This window comes from Sceloporus occidentalis, unplaced genomic scaffold (genome assembly GCF_023333645.1).
Source record: "Sceloporus occidentalis isolate IW3139 unplaced genomic scaffold, rSceOcc1.0.p SCAF_7, whole genome shotgun sequence".
Classification (NCBI taxonomy): domain Eukaryota; kingdom Metazoa; phylum Chordata; class Lepidosauria; order Squamata; family Phrynosomatidae; genus Sceloporus; species Sceloporus occidentalis.
In genome coordinates this window covers 43604507-43625148 of record NW_028316987.1, presented here as the reverse complement: position 1 = coordinate 43625148, position 20642 = coordinate 43604507, and the positions used below count along the sequence as shown (strand labels likewise).

General features: G+C 41.0%; 1 protein-coding gene across 1 annotated transcript; it reads right to left on the bottom strand.

Annotated features, from left to right (window-relative positions):
* Window positions 1-9092: 9092 nt before the first annotated feature.
* On the bottom strand, window positions 9093-19200 carry TMEM42 (transmembrane protein 42). The gene is made up of 4 exons (XM_089532764.1): window positions 19018-19200; window positions 15647-15793; window positions 10284-12300; window positions 9093-10047 (listed from the first exon to the last, which is right to left on the bottom strand). The coding sequence occupies exons 1-3, from the start codon at window positions 19183-19185 to the stop codon at window positions 12154-12156; spliced, it is 462 nt and encodes a 153-aa protein (XP_089388890.1). The 5' UTR covers window positions 19186-19200; the 3' UTR covers window positions 9093-10047; window positions 10284-12153.
* Between the last annotated feature and the right edge of the window lie 1442 nt (window positions 19201-20642).

The window sequence follows — 20642 nt, the reverse complement described above, 5'->3', positions numbered from 1 at the left end:
ACCGCCAAGTGCCGTAGGCTGTATTTCAGGGGAAGGAACTGGCAAAAACATCTAGGAGTATTCTTTGCCTAAGAAAACTCTATAAAATTCATGGGGTCATCATGACTTGAAGGAACATACACATACACACCCATGTTAGTGCTGCACAGCACAATAACAGAGTCCTGAGGCATCTTTAAGATTAAGATAATAATTGCAGAACACACTTTTATACTCCCCCAATCAACTCCGTCAGACATATGGAGTGTAGCCTTAGAGCACGTAGTTTCAGGACTGTGTACAGTGCGCGTATGCTGAAAGCTGCGCCGTAAGAACCCATCGCGCAACCCGGAAGAAGTAATGGGGCACATGCTGCACACAGTGGGCACGAACCCTATTACTTCCAATGGGGCTCCAGCACACATGAGGTTTCCCTTATGCGGAGAGATCCGGAACTGTACTGTACTTTGACGAAGCATGCAGGATATCCCTGAAAGTGTGTGTTATGGGAAGTTCATTAGCTTTAGACCTAAGACACCCAGCATGGCAGAGACCAGGAAGACCTGAGTCATCCATGCTGACTTAATGGCATGTTGCATATTTGAACTCAAGTCACCCATCCATCAAGCTCAGATCTGTGGGACAGGACTCTTCAAGATTTAAGAGATAACTTTTCCTAGCCTTACTACCTAAGATAACTTGCTCCCATGTCAGTGCGGTGTTGCGTCTAGCCACTGCTGTTTGAGGGATAGGGATTAGCAACTTGGATAACTTCAAACCCAGATTGGACTCACTGCTTCTCTGAGGTGGAAGCTACCAGCCAACATTGCCCAAGATCTCTGTGCTCTTCTACTGAGTTATGCTCTCTCTCCTTCCATACAGCAGGGCCATGTACATACAGTTACAAATAAGAGAGCAATAACACTTCCATGTATCAGCCTTACCACCACCACCAAGAAAAATCTGTCACACAGACCTGTTTCCCATTCTGAACATCCTGTCAAAGGATAGGATGGGAACTGTGACCTGCAACTAAACAAAGATCTTTGCCACTATTGCTTTGCTTTGCTTCTGGCAGACATCATCCGCACGTTCACTAGACAACTTACTGTCATATTGTTCTTGCTTTGGCTGTCTACTACTGGATCTCCTCCACAGTTTTGTACTGGCTACCGATGCACTTCTAATCTGAATTTGAGTTGCTGGTAATGATGCCCTAAATGGTTTGGGACCTCAGTACTTGAAAGAGCACCTCTTTATATATATACTTGCTCACGGTTTAAGTCTGCTAGGCTGTGAGAAGGACATGGGAGACAGTCTCCTCTGGTGTAGCACCCCAGTTATGAAATACTTGACTGAAGACAACATTGTTGTCATTCCAGTGCCAACATAGGGCCCAAACAGACAGGCCACAATAAAGCTGCTTCAAGCCACTGGAAGTGTGCTGTTTAAATGACAAATGCATCTTAAGAGCCTAGAAGCTGTGCCAAAGCTGCAAGCCAATCCTTGGGACTGGAGCACGACTTTGACGCAGCTTGTGCCCTCTTAGGACGCATTCGTCATTTAAACAGCACACTTCCAGAGTTGCCTGAAGCCGCTTTATTTTGGTCCTTAGTTGTCTATTAAAGCTTTTGAGACCTTTTGGGACCTAATTGGTTTGACACAAACCCTCCTATGTATGTGGCTTTAAATCATTTAAAACAATTTTAGCTGGTTTAATCTTGGGATGGAGGGCGGAATGCTACCATGCTACTTTGGCATCATGACACCATGGCAGGGGAGAAAATCCATCTTTACACATTTTAGAACCATCTATAATACATGCACAAAGACATATAGTGTGTGCATGTGTTTAATGCCATTACATTATGGCCAGAAAAAACAAACAAACAAACAAACAAACAAACAAACAAACAAGTGATCTGTACTTTGTGCTATATATTGGTCTGGATTTTTATTTGCAGAAACTGATGTGAAGAATTAGTAGATGTAATAACTCATCAACTGTTCATCAAACTGAGAAAGGAATGTTTGAAAAAGAGAGTGAGTGGATCTGAGGTGTAGTAGAGGAACAAAGGCACACCTCACTTCTGTCATCAGCAAAATGACCCGTGAAATGGCACACCTATGACGGAAAGGAATTCATGTAAGATTTGAAAATTCATTGCGAATAGCAATTTAATCCACCATACTTTAATTTTACTGATATATTCCAGAATGAAACTTGTATTGTTCATGACATGACTAAATGATCAGTCAGAAGTTGATGTGCATCATTTGAATTCTGACTATGAAAGTATGAATAACTGGGTATGATCCTCATCTTAAAATGCTATCTTTCTCTGTTCTGGATTCCCCTTTTCTTGGTTTAGTTGGTATTTGCAATTTTATATTTTAAAAATGGAAATAGGGGTTATTGCTTTAAAAAAAAAGAGCATACAAATTGTTGAGTACTAATTTTAGTCAACCTTCAAAGGGCTATTCTTGAAAGGCTTTTTAAATTATCATTCGGAAACTGTATTATTCTAGAGTGTTTCTAACCACTGTTCTACAAGATTGTTTACAGATTTCTTTGTACAGTAAAGATTGCCAGCAGCAATAGACAACACCTTCTGCATTTGAAACAGGCTACACCTACAGCAAATAATAACGTTCCAGCAATTATAAAATGGTAATTGCTGTAAAGTTAATGAGTAGCACAAATATTGATTGCAAGCAAACAATTTATAGACTGTAATTGTGCAGAACAAGGAAAAAAACCTTATTGACAAAAAATCTTTCACATGAGGCGGCTGGTTTGTGAGCCCTCAGGACTAGGATTTCTACAGCCCGTTTTGGGATCTTGCTGTATGTGCGTAGTATGGTTGCCTTACTATAAGGAGTGTCCCTTATTTGAGGGCCAGAAAGCATGTCTCTTATGGGGCTGGCACCGGGCAGTGTTCTTTATTAGAAGGTATGTCCCCATTTGAGGTTTGGAAAGGTTTTCCTTTTATACCAGATCAATTCTGTATGTGGGATATGTGGGGCCTTCATAAAGACAGAAATATAAGCATCATGTAATTTATGAATGTGGACAATGATTATTTTAGAGTAATACATGGCTCAGTTGACTGAAATCAGTGCTTTCAGTTGATACTGAGGTATAACACAAACCTGTTCATAGCTATTTCCTGGCTATCTCAAGCCTGGCAATGTCCAGAAGCAAACTAATAAGTTCTTTATGCTGCAGAGCTTTATTTTCATTCATAAAAATGGAGAACAGGAGCAGGATAATTGTATACTTTCTTTAGTGATCTTGGAGATCAGTTGTAAAATTTCTATCCAATACTCATGCACTAAGGGACAATCCAGCCACATATGTACAAAGGTTCCCCTACCTTCACAACCCCTCCAGCATTTTGGATTAGCATTGGTAGACATACGAGCCATTTTGACTGGGGTGAGGTACCATTGATGGACCAACTTGATAGTATTCTCTTTAATGGCAATGGACCTAGTTTAAAACGTTAAATGAGTCCATATATTTTCCCAGGTCTTACTATCAATTGAAAGGGAAAGTTCTGCTTTTCATCCTGCCTTATGAAGCGTTGAGTTCCCAAATGTTTCTTCTAGCAGACAATTATATATGCATGCTATTTGGCCTTTAGAATATATAGCCGGAGAGACGCACATGTTTTCAAAAAACGTTAAGTGGGCGAGGATATTCCTGTATCTGAAGCAGTTTCTTTAAGAATAATTGTTATCTGTATTATTTGATACCAGTTCTGATGACCAGGGCCCAGAGCACAGATTAGTTGCTCCATTGTGATAGTCGTCCCATTGTGGAACAGGTCCCCAACTGCATACAGGCCACTAATAATGATAATGATAATGTTTATTTATTTATTTATTTATTTATTTATTTATTTATATTCTGCCTTTTCCTGAGGGAATCAAGGCGGATTACAGAGCAAATAGTGTATAGTTACAGATGTATTTGGTGGTATGAGGGCACATGGCATGTACAGGTATCTTTTGGGGCTATAAACATGAACAGATTGAGAAATATAGGATGCCCCTTTCCCCTATAATTTCACATACTTTACTATGAGAATTAGATACAAGTGTTGAATTGCTGTACAGTCGGCCTTTCATATCCATGGATTCTTTATCCACGTATTCAAGCATATACACACACACACACACACACACACACACACACACAAAACAAACAAACCTTGATTTTGTCATTTTGTGTAAGGGATAACATTTTACAATCCATTGTATTTAATGGGACTTAAAACTTCTGTGGATTTTGATATCCATGGGGAGTCCTGGAACCAAACCCTAGTGGATACCAAGGGCACACTGTACAGTTTTTCATAACTCAAGTGTCTCAAGGATCACAGTGAGGTTAACTAGAGAGGAACCACTGTATTTGAATGTTTCCAACATAAATGGCACCATCCAATATTTTATCAATGTAGAAGCAGCCGGGGTAGGGAGGACAGGTTTTTCCCAGTTACTGTTACATGCCATGGCTTCTGCTCAGATGCAAGGATGTGTCCAGCTGTGCTTTGGCTGTCTCTGAAAACCTGTGAAAGAAGGTAAAGCTTTTGTCCCTAGTGCAAGGCTGTTCTGTTTTCTCCAAGTGCACAAGGGCAGCCAGAATGTGCTTGGGCACCAACGCTACTCATTCAAGGGCTTAAATACAATGATACACACACACAGGCTACCGTTGCTCAACTAGGGAAGCTCCACCGCTACTGGGTCCCAGCCATGCAAATCACTAGATGCATGTTTTGCCACAAGGTTGCTCTTGCTGCATTAAAGCACCTGCCTGTACTTTCCAACCTTCTGTCTGGGCCTACTCTGGTTGTCCCTGTAAGAGGATTTGTTAGGAAGTCTCTAATTAGGGGAATTTCTTAATTTAGCTGAAACTGCTGAGACGGAGGGGTAACAAGGCCCTTGCAAAGCAGTGTCCCTTAGTGTCTACCAGAGGGTCAAATAATCCCTTAAGAGATGATGTGGAGAATGCTCCAATTAAAGTCCAAATCTTTATTAAAAGGGAAACAAATACACAGCAAAGGGCACACACACACACACACAGAATGCTCAATAAAAGCAAAGGAAGGAAATGTGGGAAAGATTGAGAGAGACATTACTACAGGCGATACTTACTTCCAAAGGCTTCTCCAAGAGTCCAATGCAGATATGGATGATGGAAGAGACATGGCCGATGGAACGTGGAGGGAAATGGCTGAGGGAGCTAAAATCAGAGTCCAGTCTGACATGAAGCCAGGCTGTGTTCTGAAAATAGTACACCCAAGTGAACAAATCTAAGGATTCTTATAGGGTTCTTCTAGCGATGAGCTTAATGGTTTGGCCAAAGCCGAGATAAAGGTGTTTAATTGCCTGGGCTTTATTAAGCCAAGGTGAAGAATAGCCTGGTCAATACAGTTGGGTCTTGACACAGTCGTGGAAGGCAAACAGATAGATGGGCTGGTCGCTGATTTGATCACCGGCCCATTAAGTGTGAGGCTGAAAACAAACAGTCAACATTGTGTTGGTTTTGGAGGTGATGGCTTTCCCATTTAGCAACTCCCAAGCTTCCTGTGGGGAATTTCCAAGTGTATTATCTCTAGGGTTCTTGCCCCCTCCTTTGCAAGCTGTCTACCTGACCTCCTCGCCTCGGAGAAATGGCGATTCCACTAGGGGGTCAGTTTGAGGTCAGAGTGAAGTCCACACACACTCCCAAATTTAATAACATCTAGCTATTCTAACAGATTGCACTCCTTCTACTTCCCTATGTAGCAATTGGTCCAGGAGAACTCAGGAGTACATGTTCCTCAGCAATGGTACCAAAGATTAGGCAGCAGATCTTATTGAAACTGATAGAGCTCCCAGTAAGGAAGGGGATATTAAAAGTGTCGGATGAGTATTGCTGGTTCGAATGAGTGGTTGGATGGCTTTTTGTCATTGATGGCTGAGGAGATTCTGAGGTTTTATATTTTGTTTTGTTGTGCAAATGTAATTTTAAGGTTCACCTGAAGGCATATTTGATTTGGCTAGGAAATTGCTTGCAAACAGGCAGTAAGCTTGTGTTTATTTTAGATATAGCATGATAGGGCCCAGTTATCTAACTTCACGTTAATTCCCACCTTGCTCAACTCGGTCAATTCTGCTAGTGAGAAAAGGAATTTGCATTGTGCAACAGCTTATATTTTGTAATCAGTCATGTATTTTATGTGTTTAATATCCTCATTTTTGGTTTTCATTGTATAGGAGGGTAGGGCAGAGTGAGCCCCTTCAGGAGTTATTGGACTGCAATTCCCATCAGACTGCAGTTTTCTTAACAGCATAGTCAATGGTAAGGGATGCCAGGAACTGCAGTACAGAAATATCTGGAAGGCTGGTTTCACCCATGATTGTTGCACAGAATTTGAGAAGTTCAGATGTGTCTCCTGAGCACTGAAGCCATTTTTAAAGACAAGGTTCTTGTCCTCATGACTGAAATGTTTGAAAACATACAGATCCTGTGTAGTACCAAAATCTCCCACGATTCAAAGTATGGCACAAAAGCAACCATATAATGGTTAAAATTCTGTTATTCCCAACTAAAATAGACATTTGGAATTGGTTCTTGAATGATAAGTCAATATATAAAAAATCCAATTGATTTAATGGGTCTACTTTAGTCATAGAGAGTAACAAGAAAAATGAAGGCCAATATATTATATTATGCACAGCCTTGAAACAATAGAAAATTCATTGAGCAGCAGCAGTAAGGAGAACACTGCTATACTAGAAGTTACTCTTTCAAGCACTGTCAACCATGACTTTGTTTAGACTTACAGTCAATCCATACTTGAGCTCCTTTAGATATCATGTCCAGAGTGTCTTTCAGTAAACTCCTGTCTGGCAGAATGTATCACATATTGGACTTTCTTGTTTGTTTATCACATTAAAATGCACTGCCAGAACTGAATACAAGAGTGGCAGATTGGGTGGGGAAGAAAAGATGGCAGCCTTTCCAACCACGGCGTGACGGTAAGTAAAAAAAAAGGTGTTGGATGCCTGCGGCAGCCTGAGGATTAATGTTTTGTCAATACAAAATGACACTGAAGTTGCTAACACACTGGTTCTTCTTCATTATTTACTGGTCACAGCAACACCTAAGACTCCCAAAGACATATGTTGAGAGAGGCCTTCAACACCTGCCATTCCCCTCTCAGTGAGTGACAAGCTAAAGGGTTCTAGATGTGAGCATTGATCTATTACAGTGGGTCCTTCTTATCTACAGGATCCCCCTTGGATAACAAAATCCATGGGTGCTCAAGTCACATCAAATACAGTGGCACAGTAAAATGGGGTCCCTTATACAAAATGGCAAGATCAAGTTTTGCATTTGGAATTTATACTTTAAAAAAATATTTTCAAACTGTGGATGCTTGAATCTGTGGATAAAAAAATCCGTGGATAAGGAGGGTGGACTGTAATAATATAAATGTAGAAGAATGCAGCCAACCTCACACATCATAATGGGTTACTGTTTCACAGTTTCTAAGGTATAGCATAGTGGGAAGTTAGTGATTGGTATCTTATTCATGACAAATGCCAGAGCAACTGAAATTTACACCTGCATACGTTCTTTTTGGATCACAACAGATAGGGGAATTCAGCAACTTCATCTGCTATAAGCCACTCCTGACTGCAGTCTAGGTATCCTCCTCTTTCTTGGCCATTCAATGGCCAGTGGAGGTCAGAGAATAGCCAGGCAGCTGCAGGGAGATATAGATATTCTCCTGGCCTCTGAATGGCCATAACATAACACGTGGCCTGGATTTGGACATCTTGGCTCCCAAGGCTTGATCTGTTCCAGGACCCATTTGTTTGTCTTTTTGGCTTTCCCTGGCTGTCCTAAGAACTCTTCTCAAGCATCACATCTCAAATGAGTCAATTTTCTGCTTTCTTTACTGTCCAGCTCTCGCATCCATGCATAGTGATGTACAAGGATGAAAGGAGTACACTATGGTATTGTCATGTATTGTTGCATTAACATAAATGTACCAAGAGGATTCCGGACAAATGCTCATTCATTGAAACATCGCTACAGTTCTATTTCCCTTAGATATCTTGCCTGCTGATTTAAACCAAAAGACTTGACATCACTGAAACAAAAGTTGCCACGTATGACTTACCTTCTACAGTTGCCTGGGCCTGGTTTTTTTTTTTTTTTGTCTGATATGTCTCTTGGCAAGATATTTGAAATGTCTGAGTAAAAAAAACAGATTATTCTCTCCAACAACTGTTACTTGCTATTACACTGAGAATGATGCAAAACAAATACAAAACCTTGATGACTGTTTGTTACTTTTCCTCATAAGCTGGCCCATTTTTGCTAGTACGTATTTCCAGCTCTTGCACTGTTGCTATCACTTATTTCTAGATATACTCAGTCTGCTGTGTATGTGCCTTTTGTGGAATTTGCTGATACCGAATTGTGTTTAATGTATGTTTAGATATGTTGCTCTTATCTGCATTTTTGTAATATCTGTTAACACATAGTTATTGACTATTAATTTTGCCATAAAATATAGAGAGAAGAGTTGTTTGTTATAAAGCAACTTTTGCTTCTGTTTGAGTATCTGTTTTTGAATCTATTTCTTTCTTTGATCTTTTATCTCATTATAGCATTAAGTGTTCAGTTTGCCTCTCAGCCCACCAGCACCGTGAAAGTCATGCACCGTAAAGACAGATTTTTAAAATGGTTTAAAAACAAAACCAACCCATTTTTAAAAAAGTGCCCAGTTAAAACAGTCTCCAAAATCAATCTTGGTTTTACAGACCAAATGTCATACAAAACAGAGGTATGTATGTGTGTGTGTATGGGGGGGGGGGGGGGCACCAGGGGAGGGGTTGGAGAGGGGAAATGGCCCTTGTCCTTTTACCTTCAGGACCCCTCCCTGGACATGGTTCTTGGGCCTCAAAGTGACCACTATGCTGGACAAGTGGATGTGTTGGTCCTCCTTATAAATTATTAAATTAAAACATTCAGACTGTGATTTAGAAAACAAAAACAGTGAAGATTTATTGTAAGAGATAAACACTTTGTTATAGTAGTTTCACTCACAGTACATTGTAACTCATTACTTTCAAACAAAGAACACTTCTCCCTGAAATCTCTCCACCTCTACCCAAAGCCTATTCAGACAGGGACGTAGCCAAGGGAGGTGGGTTCATGGGGTCCGGACCTCCCCTTCCATTAGAAAAATGGTGCGTGCTGCTGCGCCACCACACCCAAGCCCCATTATAATGGTGGCACTTAGTCTGGACCCCCCTTCCTAAAATCCTGGCTACGTCCCTGATTCAGACCTTCTCTATTCCCCTTTTCCTAACTGGTCCTAACTAAACATTTAACACACAAGCCATTGTATCCTTTTCTTCCATAGGCCCTTCCTTATAAGCCATGGACTGTGGCTGGCTGCCTCTACCTAGGCTTGTCCACCTTCCAGCTTCACAGGGATCCACTTGCGCATGGAATGAATTTACGGAGTGAAGGAAAGCATTGCTCAAGGAGCCATTGGATGGCATCTTTCACAATGAATTTATAGGGAGTGAACTGAAATTATAAGGAATCATACTGTATTAGTTTTAATACATTGCAATCTACCTTGATTCTTATAAGTGGGGGAAAGGCAGAAAATAAACAAATAAAATAATAATATCTGCACGTACCCAAGGTTACACACACAGAACTCCAACAGGAGTCTGGCCTGTATGTGCCTGAATGCAACGGGGATCCTTTGTATATATGCTTCATCAAAGAGGGCAATTCCATTAATAGCAAAGAGATAGGTATGGGGAACTTACCCCTTGTATGTAGTTATGTGGAAGCCTTCTCTGCAGGCATAGAATTAGCAATTCCTCAGAGCAATGGTATAAATTGCTCGATTCAGGTGGCAGCAAAACAGTGGAGTCTATTCCCAAAGGTTCGTGAAGTATCAAGCGCATTGAAGCATGTTGAGTTTTACAGCCCACTGTTAGACATATCTTTGTTTCTAGGCATGCATTTAGAAGAAAGAGTCACTATGGCCTGTTACAGACAGCCAAAATAAAGCTGCTTCGAGTCACAGTGGAGGTATGGTGTTTCAATGATGCATGCATCCTAAGAGTCCAGAAGCCACACCAAAGCCACGTTCCAGTCCTTAGGGCTGGAGCGTGGTTTTGGTGCGACTTCTGGACTCTTAGGACGCATGCATCATTCAAATACCATACCTCCACTGTGACTCGAAGCAGCTTTATTTTGACTGTCTGTAACAGGCCTATGTTTTACCTGAGTTTATTTTCTGATATATCTTGTAGTCAGGGTTGTAGAAGAGGCAAGGAAATAAGAAGCAGGCAGTGAGCAGAACTGAGAATCAGGGAAGCTGCTTCTCAGTAGCTTAGTGGGAAAGGGTATTCTGAGAGTTGCTAATTGTATTCAAACTGAGATGCCAGACTTGATTCAGAGAGAACCCTATTGTCCTTTTCTAACTGGGCTGGAAATGTTTACACCACCATTTGGTCATCTACAGTGATAGCATAATGGTCACATAGTTCTTCCTCTAGAAAACTACTGTAATCTCTCAATTTTCCTTTTATATTAATTGCTCTAATGACAGGTGCAATTTCTCTGGAATGGAATGGAAGGGATTGAAAGTTGTATACCTCATCAGGTGTAGGGTTGCAGTAACACAGAACTTTCTTTGTTCTATGTAGACCCAGCCTATTGTTCATGACTTCCATCTTGCAACTTGGGCTAAAAGATCTTGTTCACTTTTGAAGTAGAACAAATACGTCCATGTAGTTATATTGGCAGCCACACTTGTGCAACTAAATCCACAATAGCTGTTAAAGCTTGAGTTCACAACAACTGAACATTCCCCAACCACCAAAGGTGAGAGAGAGGGTTGTGTGTGTTTTCTTCCCGAGCAATTGGTTGCAAAAGAGACCATATTTATGCAACCTATGAGAAAAAGGAACTGCCTGTGCAACTATCTTTACACTAGTGTTGTGTCCTAATAGTCAGGTCCATGATTTTCTCAGTGACTAAGTGGGGACCTGAACCCAGGCTTTCTAGGCTCTGTCTGAAAGACCCGTTGCAAACTACTGCATGTTTTATTTGAACATGCAGATGAATGAGACTAGGAACAGGTGAATTAACAGCTAATACATGATTATATTAAGCTATTTCCCAAGAAGCATCAATCCATACAACTATTTTAAAAACTCTATAATTTATGGAACTCATGTATACATTCAGTATATTATAAACATACATACTGTCAAGTGGAAGGGCAAGGAAATGATGAATTACTGTATATAGTCATACATAAGTCTAGAAATCTTAGTCAAAAAGTTGACTCCAAAAACTGAATTGACTTATCCACAGGTCAATGTAAGTACTGTACCATACTTTAATTCTTATTTTAAAAAGGAACTATTCCCTGATGAAAGGCAAGAGTGTCATCTGTTCTGGAATCACTCACACCCCCTTTATATTCTCCCATTCATGAAGCCTTTAGTATGAACACAAACAGTTATGCCTGCTGGAATTTTGTAGGTTTTCTGGTACTATTTTCCTTTGCTTCATCCTTTGCTACATATCCCTATGTTTTACTCTTAATTTATCCACGAGTCATATCTAAATCCATAATTTTGGCCCAGAAACCTGCCCATGACTTATACATGTGGTTGACTTATAGTCAAGTATATATGGTAGTTGTGCTTTTCTTACTTCACAATCGAGCGGGCGATTTAACCTAGAAAGCCCACAGTATATAGTATCATATCTTTCTTTTAACACTGTGAAAGGCCATTTACTCCAATTAGTCTTGGTAAGTTATGTAGCAACTATTTTTATTTACCAAATTCTGTCATGTGTGACCTTCAGAAGTCATAGATATGACACGCTGCGTCTCCTCAAAGGCACTCCTTTGTGGTTTGGAGTGTCAGTATTCACTACACCATATCTGTCAGCACAGTCTTTGCAGTAACCAGCAATACGGTATCTGTTGTAAATCCATCCATGTAAACGAAAAGAGAGAAAATAGCTCATGCCTCACTGAAGATAGCCAAAATGCTTGAATTTTTTTGTTTGTTTGTTTGATGTGATTTCTGGTATGCATCATGAATGAAAAATCCCTCAGGTTTCTATTTCATCTTTTCCTTTGGGTGCCTTTGTTCTTCTGGCAGATGTGGTCCAGTGTGGAGAAGCAGAAGTCCAAGGAGAGTAATAGATATCCCTATCCACCACAACAGGGCATGTGTCTCCCCAAACATCAACTTGCCAAGAAAAGCCTAGAAGAAAAAAAGGAGGAAACCCCATAACAAAAAATAACAATTTTAGCATAGTTTGAGATCCTGTATCATAATGGCAGAGTGAATGGGTTACCCACTCTGTCCCATGCACAAGGCAGCTATCCAATGCCAAAATGTGCCCATACAATCTTGATTTGTTTTCTCCCAGATGTGAAATTACAGTGGGATGTTGGCTGAGTGCCCTATGATCTCTCTTAAACAGTTGTGGGGGAACACTGTAGTGGTGGGAAACTGGCTTCCATGTGCACAGAAGAGGGTCATGTAAAGAAGTAATAAACATATCCTCCTGCAATGTCCTCAAAATTATGCAGGCATAACTTAATATTATGCAAACATAATTGGGTTTCCAGACCCAATTCTCAACGCAAATAAACACATGCACTGTGCCCAGTTAAAAATCTTTGAAAACCTGAAAACTTCAGTATCTCTAGATATTTGACAAATTGGACTTCTCTAAGTTTTAAGAGATGAAAAGGTAAAGGTAGTCCCTTGACATGAATGTCTAGTTGTAACTGACTGGCAGTGCTCATCTCCATTACTAAGCCAAACAGCCAGCATTGTCCGAAGATTATTCTGGTGGTCATGTGGCCAACATGACTGCACCAAACGCTATTACCTTCTCACCAAAGTGGTACCTATTTATCTACTTGCATTCAGATGCTTATTGTTTGGGATGTGGTCAGTGGGGTGAGCAACGGCACTGTCCATTTCTCATGTTCACTTTTTTGTGACCTTTCAGAACATCTCTATCCAGTTGTCGATAAAATATTTTTAAAATACAAGCAAAGTCTCTGACAGTAAACTTTGAAAAACAAAAAGCAACAGTTTTTTTTTTACACCAGCCCAGGCTCACTTTCCTACTCACTCTCTGTAGTTGAACAAATTGGATTTTTGCTCTAGCCCATCCTATAAGCTGTGTGTGCCTGCCTAAACCATATAAGGTAAACAGCAGCTGCCACCAGAATCCCTTATGATCATATATGAACAGCAGAACAGAGAGCCGCTATCCGCAGAGTGTTTAAAGAAGCATAGACTTATAAATTTGGTCACCAAAATGGAAATTATAAGGTGTCCATGGATGCCTTTTGAAAGACGCTTTCAAGGGATTTTCAGACAGTTAAAATGTTTTTGTTTCCGTATGCAAGGCTTACCTGATTTGGTTGTTTCATTTCACATGTGCAGTGTTTGCTTTGTTAAAATGTATATTGAAACATGTTAAACAGCTCTTTTTGTGTGTGTGGCACAGAATCTTATCCCCATTCTTTCCTTGTTATTTCTGCCTCTGGTGCCAAATCTGTTAAATAAATAATATCCAGGAATCCACCTACTTTGTTAAATTGAGGCATACCTGTACTTCAGAAACTATGCTCTTCTATTGCAGAATTATAACAAAGAGGGGCTCGGAGATATTTTTTTTAAAAAGTGGTCAGGTCTACCATGTTTCTTCTTCCCACAGTAATAGCTCATTATTTTGTGACTATGTTGTCTTAATACATGCACTGGAAAATATGGAGGGGGAAAGATAAATTTTTGACCCTGTGGAAGTCTGTTTGGCTGTGTTTCCAGCTGACACTTCTGCAGTAGACTTCCATCATTATTATTTTTTACTTCTGGATTTTTATGATAAATTTCAACCTTTTTGTGTGTATTCTGGGGGCTGGGATGTGTTAAAGAAGAAACCATCATGTTTGGAAACATTAAAACATTTTGAGGAGTCTGGCTGTTTTGGGAGCCACATGCAGCTCACACAGTGTACTTCCCTCAAGCCCTCCTCCTCCTCATCTTATTTATATCCAGCTTTCTCCCCAAAATTGGGAGTCAAATGGCTCACAATTTAAAAGAATAATACAATTAAAAGTATGAAAAAAGAAAGCATTAAAACAGAATTAACCTATTTATGCTATTAAAACAATTCACATTCAGTACAAAAATGTAATTTAAAAGATATAAAGGGTCTTTAAAAATTTGGTTAAAATAATATAGCACCTCCTAGCCTGTTCTTTAAAAACTTTTCGTTTTAAAAGCCTGTCTGAATAAAACAGTTTTAGCCTGCTGATGGAAAGACAATAAGCAGGGGGTCATTTTGGTCTAGGGGCAGCCACTGAGAAGGCCTTCCCTCATGGGCATCTCCTAATGATCTCAGAACCAAGGCTGGCTCATGCAGGGAGGTACAGTTTGCCAAACAGCTTGGAACTGAGCCATATAGGGCTTTATAGGTCATAACCAATACTTTTAATTGTGCCCCAAAACAAACTGGCAGCCAGTTGACAGTCTGGCTGCTGCTCTTTAGACCAACTGAAGTTTCCAATACTTTTCAAAGGCAGTTCCAATTAGATTGTGTTATGAGATGTCCAAACAAACTAAGGCAGGTACCACCGTAGCCATATCTGGCATCTCAAGGAACATGTGCAGCTGGCACATAGCCTTTAAATGTGTGAAAGCACACCTGGCAACCACAGAAATCTGGGTTTCCAAGTTCAAGGCTGAGTCCAAGAGTACACCCAAACTGTGAACCTATATCTTCAAGAGGTGTGTAACCCCATCTAACACAAGCTGAATCCCTATTCCCTGATCTGCCTTCCAACTGACCTGGATTCTCTCTGTCTTGTCTGGATTAAGTTTCAGTTTGTTTGCCCACATCTAGTTCATTACTGATGACAGACACTGATTTAAGACCAGGGTAGCCTCCTTGGATCGAGGTGGAAAGGAATAATAGAGTTTGGTGTTGACCGCATATTGATGGCACTACATCCTATTTTAATTTTTTTCTAATATTATTATAGAATCATAGAATCATAGAATCGTAGAGTTGGAAGAGACCACTAGGGCCATCCAGTCCAACCCCCCTGCCATGCAGGAAATCCAAATCAAAGCATCCCTGACAGATGTCCATCCAGCCTCTGCTTAAAGACCTCCAAGGAAGGAGACTCCACTACACTCCAAGGGAGTACATTCCACTGTTGAACAGCCTTTACTGTCAGGAAGTTCCTCCTAATGTTGAGGTGGAATCTCTTTTCATGTAGCTTGCATCCATTGTTCTGGGTTCTGTTCTCTGGAGCAGAAGAAAACAAGCTTGTTCCCTCCTCAGAAATTAGTTATATTACTATTCATATTTTCAGTTTCGTGGTACCTGTACACTGTACACTCACTTCCTTCACTGGAAAAAAACATCTAGCCAGATTTACATTACAGTAGGTGAAGGGTATAGGGCCAACAGGAGTACAGTAATTTCCCTGGGAGTTTCTCATCTCATACAAGTAAACATGGATATATCTAGACAACTCTGCAAAATAGCACACAAATGTGGGTGTCTGCTTATACTCACAGAAGAGATGAAGTTGGAAGCTGTTGAGGTAACAGTTGCTGTAGCAGAGGAAGAGGAGTATCTTAGCGCTTTGGCAAAGAGAGTCCACATTATGGCATTGCATGCAAGCATCAGACCACCACATCCTATTCGAAGCATCATGGGTAACTGTAGAACAATTGGGGACAGATAGTGAACAGCACTGTATTTTCTAAAAAAAAAATTCATAAACATACAGGATGAAACATTTGATCTGTAACTCACAAAAAAACCAGGAACATGATTTTGTGAATTATTTTCTTAGCATGGGAGAGAACACTAGTTCTACACTGGAAAGTCACATGAAAGACAAAGACAAAGAGGGCCACAAGAGTTGTGAAATTACCAGTCAAGCCCACAAGGGATACAAAGGCATTTGGGGGCAAAAGCAGTTGGCTACCCTGTCAATAAAGTTTGTAGCTTGAAACACAACAACCAACAATTTTTATATAACTGTATCTTAAATTGCTGGTTTTATTTTTGTTGTAATCCTGCCTCAATTCGCAGGGAGAGGCGGGAAATATAAACAAAAATTTATTATTATTATTACTAGTAGTAGTAGTAGCAGTATCTAGTATGACCCCCTAAAACACCCGAAAAGACAGCAAGCAGTTAGTGCACACTTCTAGCTATAATACAGTTCACTGACACTTATAATTCTAGCACATGAACTGCCCAAGTATAATTTCTCTGAGCCAGATACAAACTTGCAACTAGTGCCATGTCCCCCAATGTCTTGCTTGTTTTATAAAACAGTTGGCTGACTGGGATTCTTTAACTTCTTAACACTGGGTATTTTTGGCTGGGAGATTTGTATTTATAACCATCTATGCCTGTATGCCAAAAATCTATATTAATTCTGCAAGAGTATATTCCTCACCCTTAAAATTTAGCATTTGTCCTTCTATGTACTATAGCCCAACCCATGTGTCCACATCTGTGAAAGGCCTGGAAAGCCCATCAGCAGCACTGACTCTTAGTATCTTGATCAGTGGTTCTCAACCTTCCTAATGCTGCGACCCTTTAATATAGTTCCTCATTTTGTAGTGACCCCCAACCATAGAGGAGTGGTGTCTCGGTTCCTAAGATCATCGGAAATAAGTGTTTTCCGATGGCCTTAGGCGACTCCTGTGAAAGGGTTGTTTGACCCCCCCCCCCCAAAAGGCATTGCAACCCACAGGTTAAGAACCGCTGATCTTGATAGTCATGCTTGGTGCTTCCCTCCTCCTTGCAATCTATTGTCACACCTTCTTGTCTCCTGCCCATGGACTGGAAAAGGCAGAAGGAAGGAGCCAGGAGAAGAAACGCTGGATTTAGTTCCCTTCCCCACTGCCATTTCCTTCTCCTCCTTGCACTGATAAGCGGTATAGAAATATACTTGCTATTGCTATAAATAAACATTAATAATAATAATAATAATGAGGAGGAGGAATTAAGGGGCTCTGGGACTTGCAGTTCTTGAGACAGATTTTGTCATACATACCTCTTGCTGCCTTTCAGAATACATGTTCTTTTTCTGACAGGTGGCAACATCAGCTCAAACAACAGAAAGCTACTAATCTGTTCTAACATAGCTCCTGACTGCCCCTGGCAAAGCCTGCAAAAACTGTATGCTCCAAGTAAATACAGTGATACAGAGAAATAAAACTGCATAGTCAATTCATTTCCCCCCTGATGAGTATTGGGTTTGCAGCCTACGTTCCCCACCTAGCCTAGTAAAAACATGCCCCTTTTCCTCCTTCAGATTTGGGCCGGTGTTGGGGTGGTGGTGGCAGGGAAGGGAAGGGAAGGGATGAAACTGCCGGTACAAATGACCTTGAAAATCCCCCGTGAATACATAAGGTCACGTTGGTTTTTAATGAAACTATTCCTTTAAGGGTGTGCCCAACCTGCTGGCAGCTTACATAAGGCGGGCTCAACAAAATACTGGAAGGGAAAGAAAAGAGTAAGGGTGGGAGAATCAGTCATGAAATGGACACAAATAGAATGGGCTTTTGAATAAACAGAGCAGAAAGGTGTTGGTTCTCCATGAGGATTAACTGGCCTCCACCACACCTTCATCTGCCTTCAGCTGCTCAGGGATCAGACTCCAGGAGGCCTTTGTGTTTCGGTGCAGAAATACATGGGGAAATAATCCATCACAAGCATAAGCCAAGGAGGAACCCATCCTCAACAAAGTTCTAAGAAACAAAACCGTATGTTGAAGTGAGATCAGTGGTTAGAGCTCTTGACAGTTCATCTTCGTTTTAATGAAAAGAAGCCACAGAGGTCCACCTGTTTAACAGATTCAGTGGTGCTCAATCCTTTCCTATTGGGTTATTTCCTAATCAAAATAGTGGAAAGAGACACTTGGAGAGGGATACCAGATGTGAGCGTTTAAGGCAGCAGTCTTCCAGCAAAAACTGGGCAATTGGGCTGCTTAGTTTCACAAAAAAGAACAAAGATACAGGGGCCATAGCAGCAATCTGGGGCCCATTCACATCATACATGTATAGTGCTTTATCTGCCATGGCTAAATCCTGTGGAGTCTTCATATTGGTAGTTTGGCAGAGTAGTCTAAGAAATGCCCCCAGCTCCGCTACAAATGTTAGGATTCCACAGGATGGAAGCATGGCAATAAACAGGGTTGTAGACATCCAGCATCCTCTCTCTTCTCCTTGTTGTTGGTTGTTGTGTGCCTTCAAGTTGTTTGTAACTTATGGCGACTCCAACTTTCACACAAGTTTTTTTGGCATGTTTCTTCAGAGGGGTGTGTGTGTGTGTGTCCCATAATGGAAAGCCCATGGATAGGGCTTTCCATGATGTCACTACCATCCTCTGAGGCTGAGAGAGTGTGACTTGCCCAAGGTCAACCAGTGAGTTTACATAGCCAAGCTGGGATTTGAACCATGGCCTCCAGAGTCCTAGTCCAATGCTCAGACCACCGCACCATGCTGGCTCTCTTCTTCTACAGGACAGAAAGGTTTGGGAAGAGGAGGAGGAAGAATCAGGGCCTCCATGTTTTGAGCCTTCCTTGATCAACTCTTGCACAGACACCAGGGTCCCGCCCTGCAGTTTGCAAACCACTGTATTGTGGTACCAGCCTTCTCTATCTAATTGTAGAGGTGGGGCATAAATACATTTTATTATTATTATTATTGTTATTATTATTATTATTATTTACATCCCTAGGTTTCTAGGTTGCATTTAGTCCTGTCCTCCATTTTTCTTCAACGCCCTCCATTCTGAGCATGGCTAAAAAAGTATAAATGTACAGCTCTGTGGGGGTTTTTTGCTCATGTCCTCCTCCATTTTCCTTGAATGTCCTCCATTTTGTCACTGCCTACAGGAAACCCATCTACTGCCAATCTTACCCACGCGCATGCGCCAAGAGCAAGCTGCTCCTCCTCCTTTCCCCCGACTAGTGCAGCGCAGCCCTCCTGCAGATACTGCGCGCCCAGGGCTAGCTTAGCGGAGCAGGCAGCCAGCGCCCCCAAGAGGCCGGCCGCCGCAGCGCAGGCAGACCCCCAGCCGCCCTGCATAGCGCCTCTGCTCGCTTCAACACCAAGCAGCTTCCCGCAGTTCCGGGTACGGCAAGCTCGCGCTCCGCCCCTTTTCACCTGTCTCCTCGCGCGCGCTCGTGATTGGTCAGTTCGCTGCCGTTAAAGTAGACTGTCGACTAGCGCCCCCTGTGGCCATTTCCCCTCATGCATCAACCAGCGCTATACTAATTCAGCTGCCCTCAAACTGTGCTCTTTAAAGGGTTTTGGACTTCATCTCCCAGAAGCCCAGGCTATCGGCCAATATGGCTGAGGCTTCTGGGAGTTGAAGTCCATAATCTCTTAAAGGCCCAATTTTGGTACCACTAAATTCTAAGTAATGATGGAATACTAGAAGAGAGGTGTGTTTGTAGCAGAAAAGGAGATTAGAGAATATCCCTATATTTTGCTTTAGATTTCCTGGGATGGGAGGGCAGGAAGTCAGTCTTTGATATATGTAGTTATTTTGTTTAGCATGTTTAGTTTTATGTTTGGATCATAATTTTTTCTTTTAAGTGAGAGAAGATGGAGGGGGGATTTTTTATTATTGGTACTTAAGACTTTTTCCCCAGGGATCTCCCTTTACCTTGACTTAGTATATGAATAAAAATATTTTATTGTGTATTTTCATTTGCACATTCATGCACATTTGCACAATCATGTACATTCATATTGTATTTTCATTTGCGCATTCATGTATATCCATATACTTTCATTTACACATACATGTACATTCATATTATGCCTATTTTCATTTGTGCGTTCATGTACATTCATATTATATTTTCATTTGTATATCCATATTGTATTTTCCTTTGTGCATTCATGTACATTCATATTTTAACACTGTATTAGAAATAACAGTTTTGTTTAAATGAATTCAAAATTTAACTTTGGGGGAAGGAGGAGGAGAGGAGGAATCAGAGCCTCCAAGTCTGGCACTCCCCCCATTATTTCATTTTTTATTAGAGTATTAGCTTTATTTGGGCTTTAAAACCAGCCGCAATGATTCTTCATGGAAGATGTAAGAGTTTCCAGTTCTCAATCTCTCTCTCTGTAATCTGCGTGCAGTTACTACTGAGCCATGATTTTTGCTTTATCTTAGAATATGAGAGGTATTTTTTTTTTTATTTCTCCCACTTTATTCTAGATCAGGGAAAGACCCATCTCATCAACCATCATTTTTGAGCTTTACATTTGGAGAAAGCTTCCACTTCTAACAGAAACTTTCCTTCCCCCTTGACTCTGCTATTTAAATCATATTGGCACCACTTTCGATCCATTTGGGACTTTTCTAACACATTTTTTTATGTGTGATTCCATTAGTTTTTTGTGTGTGTGCCAGAGTTAGGGGGAAAATCTGTCTGCAGAAGCTGTTTAGGGCTGGATGGAACAACCCTTTGGCTCAGTGCAAGGTCCTGTTACTACATACAATCACATGTCTCAGGTTGTGTGTAGAA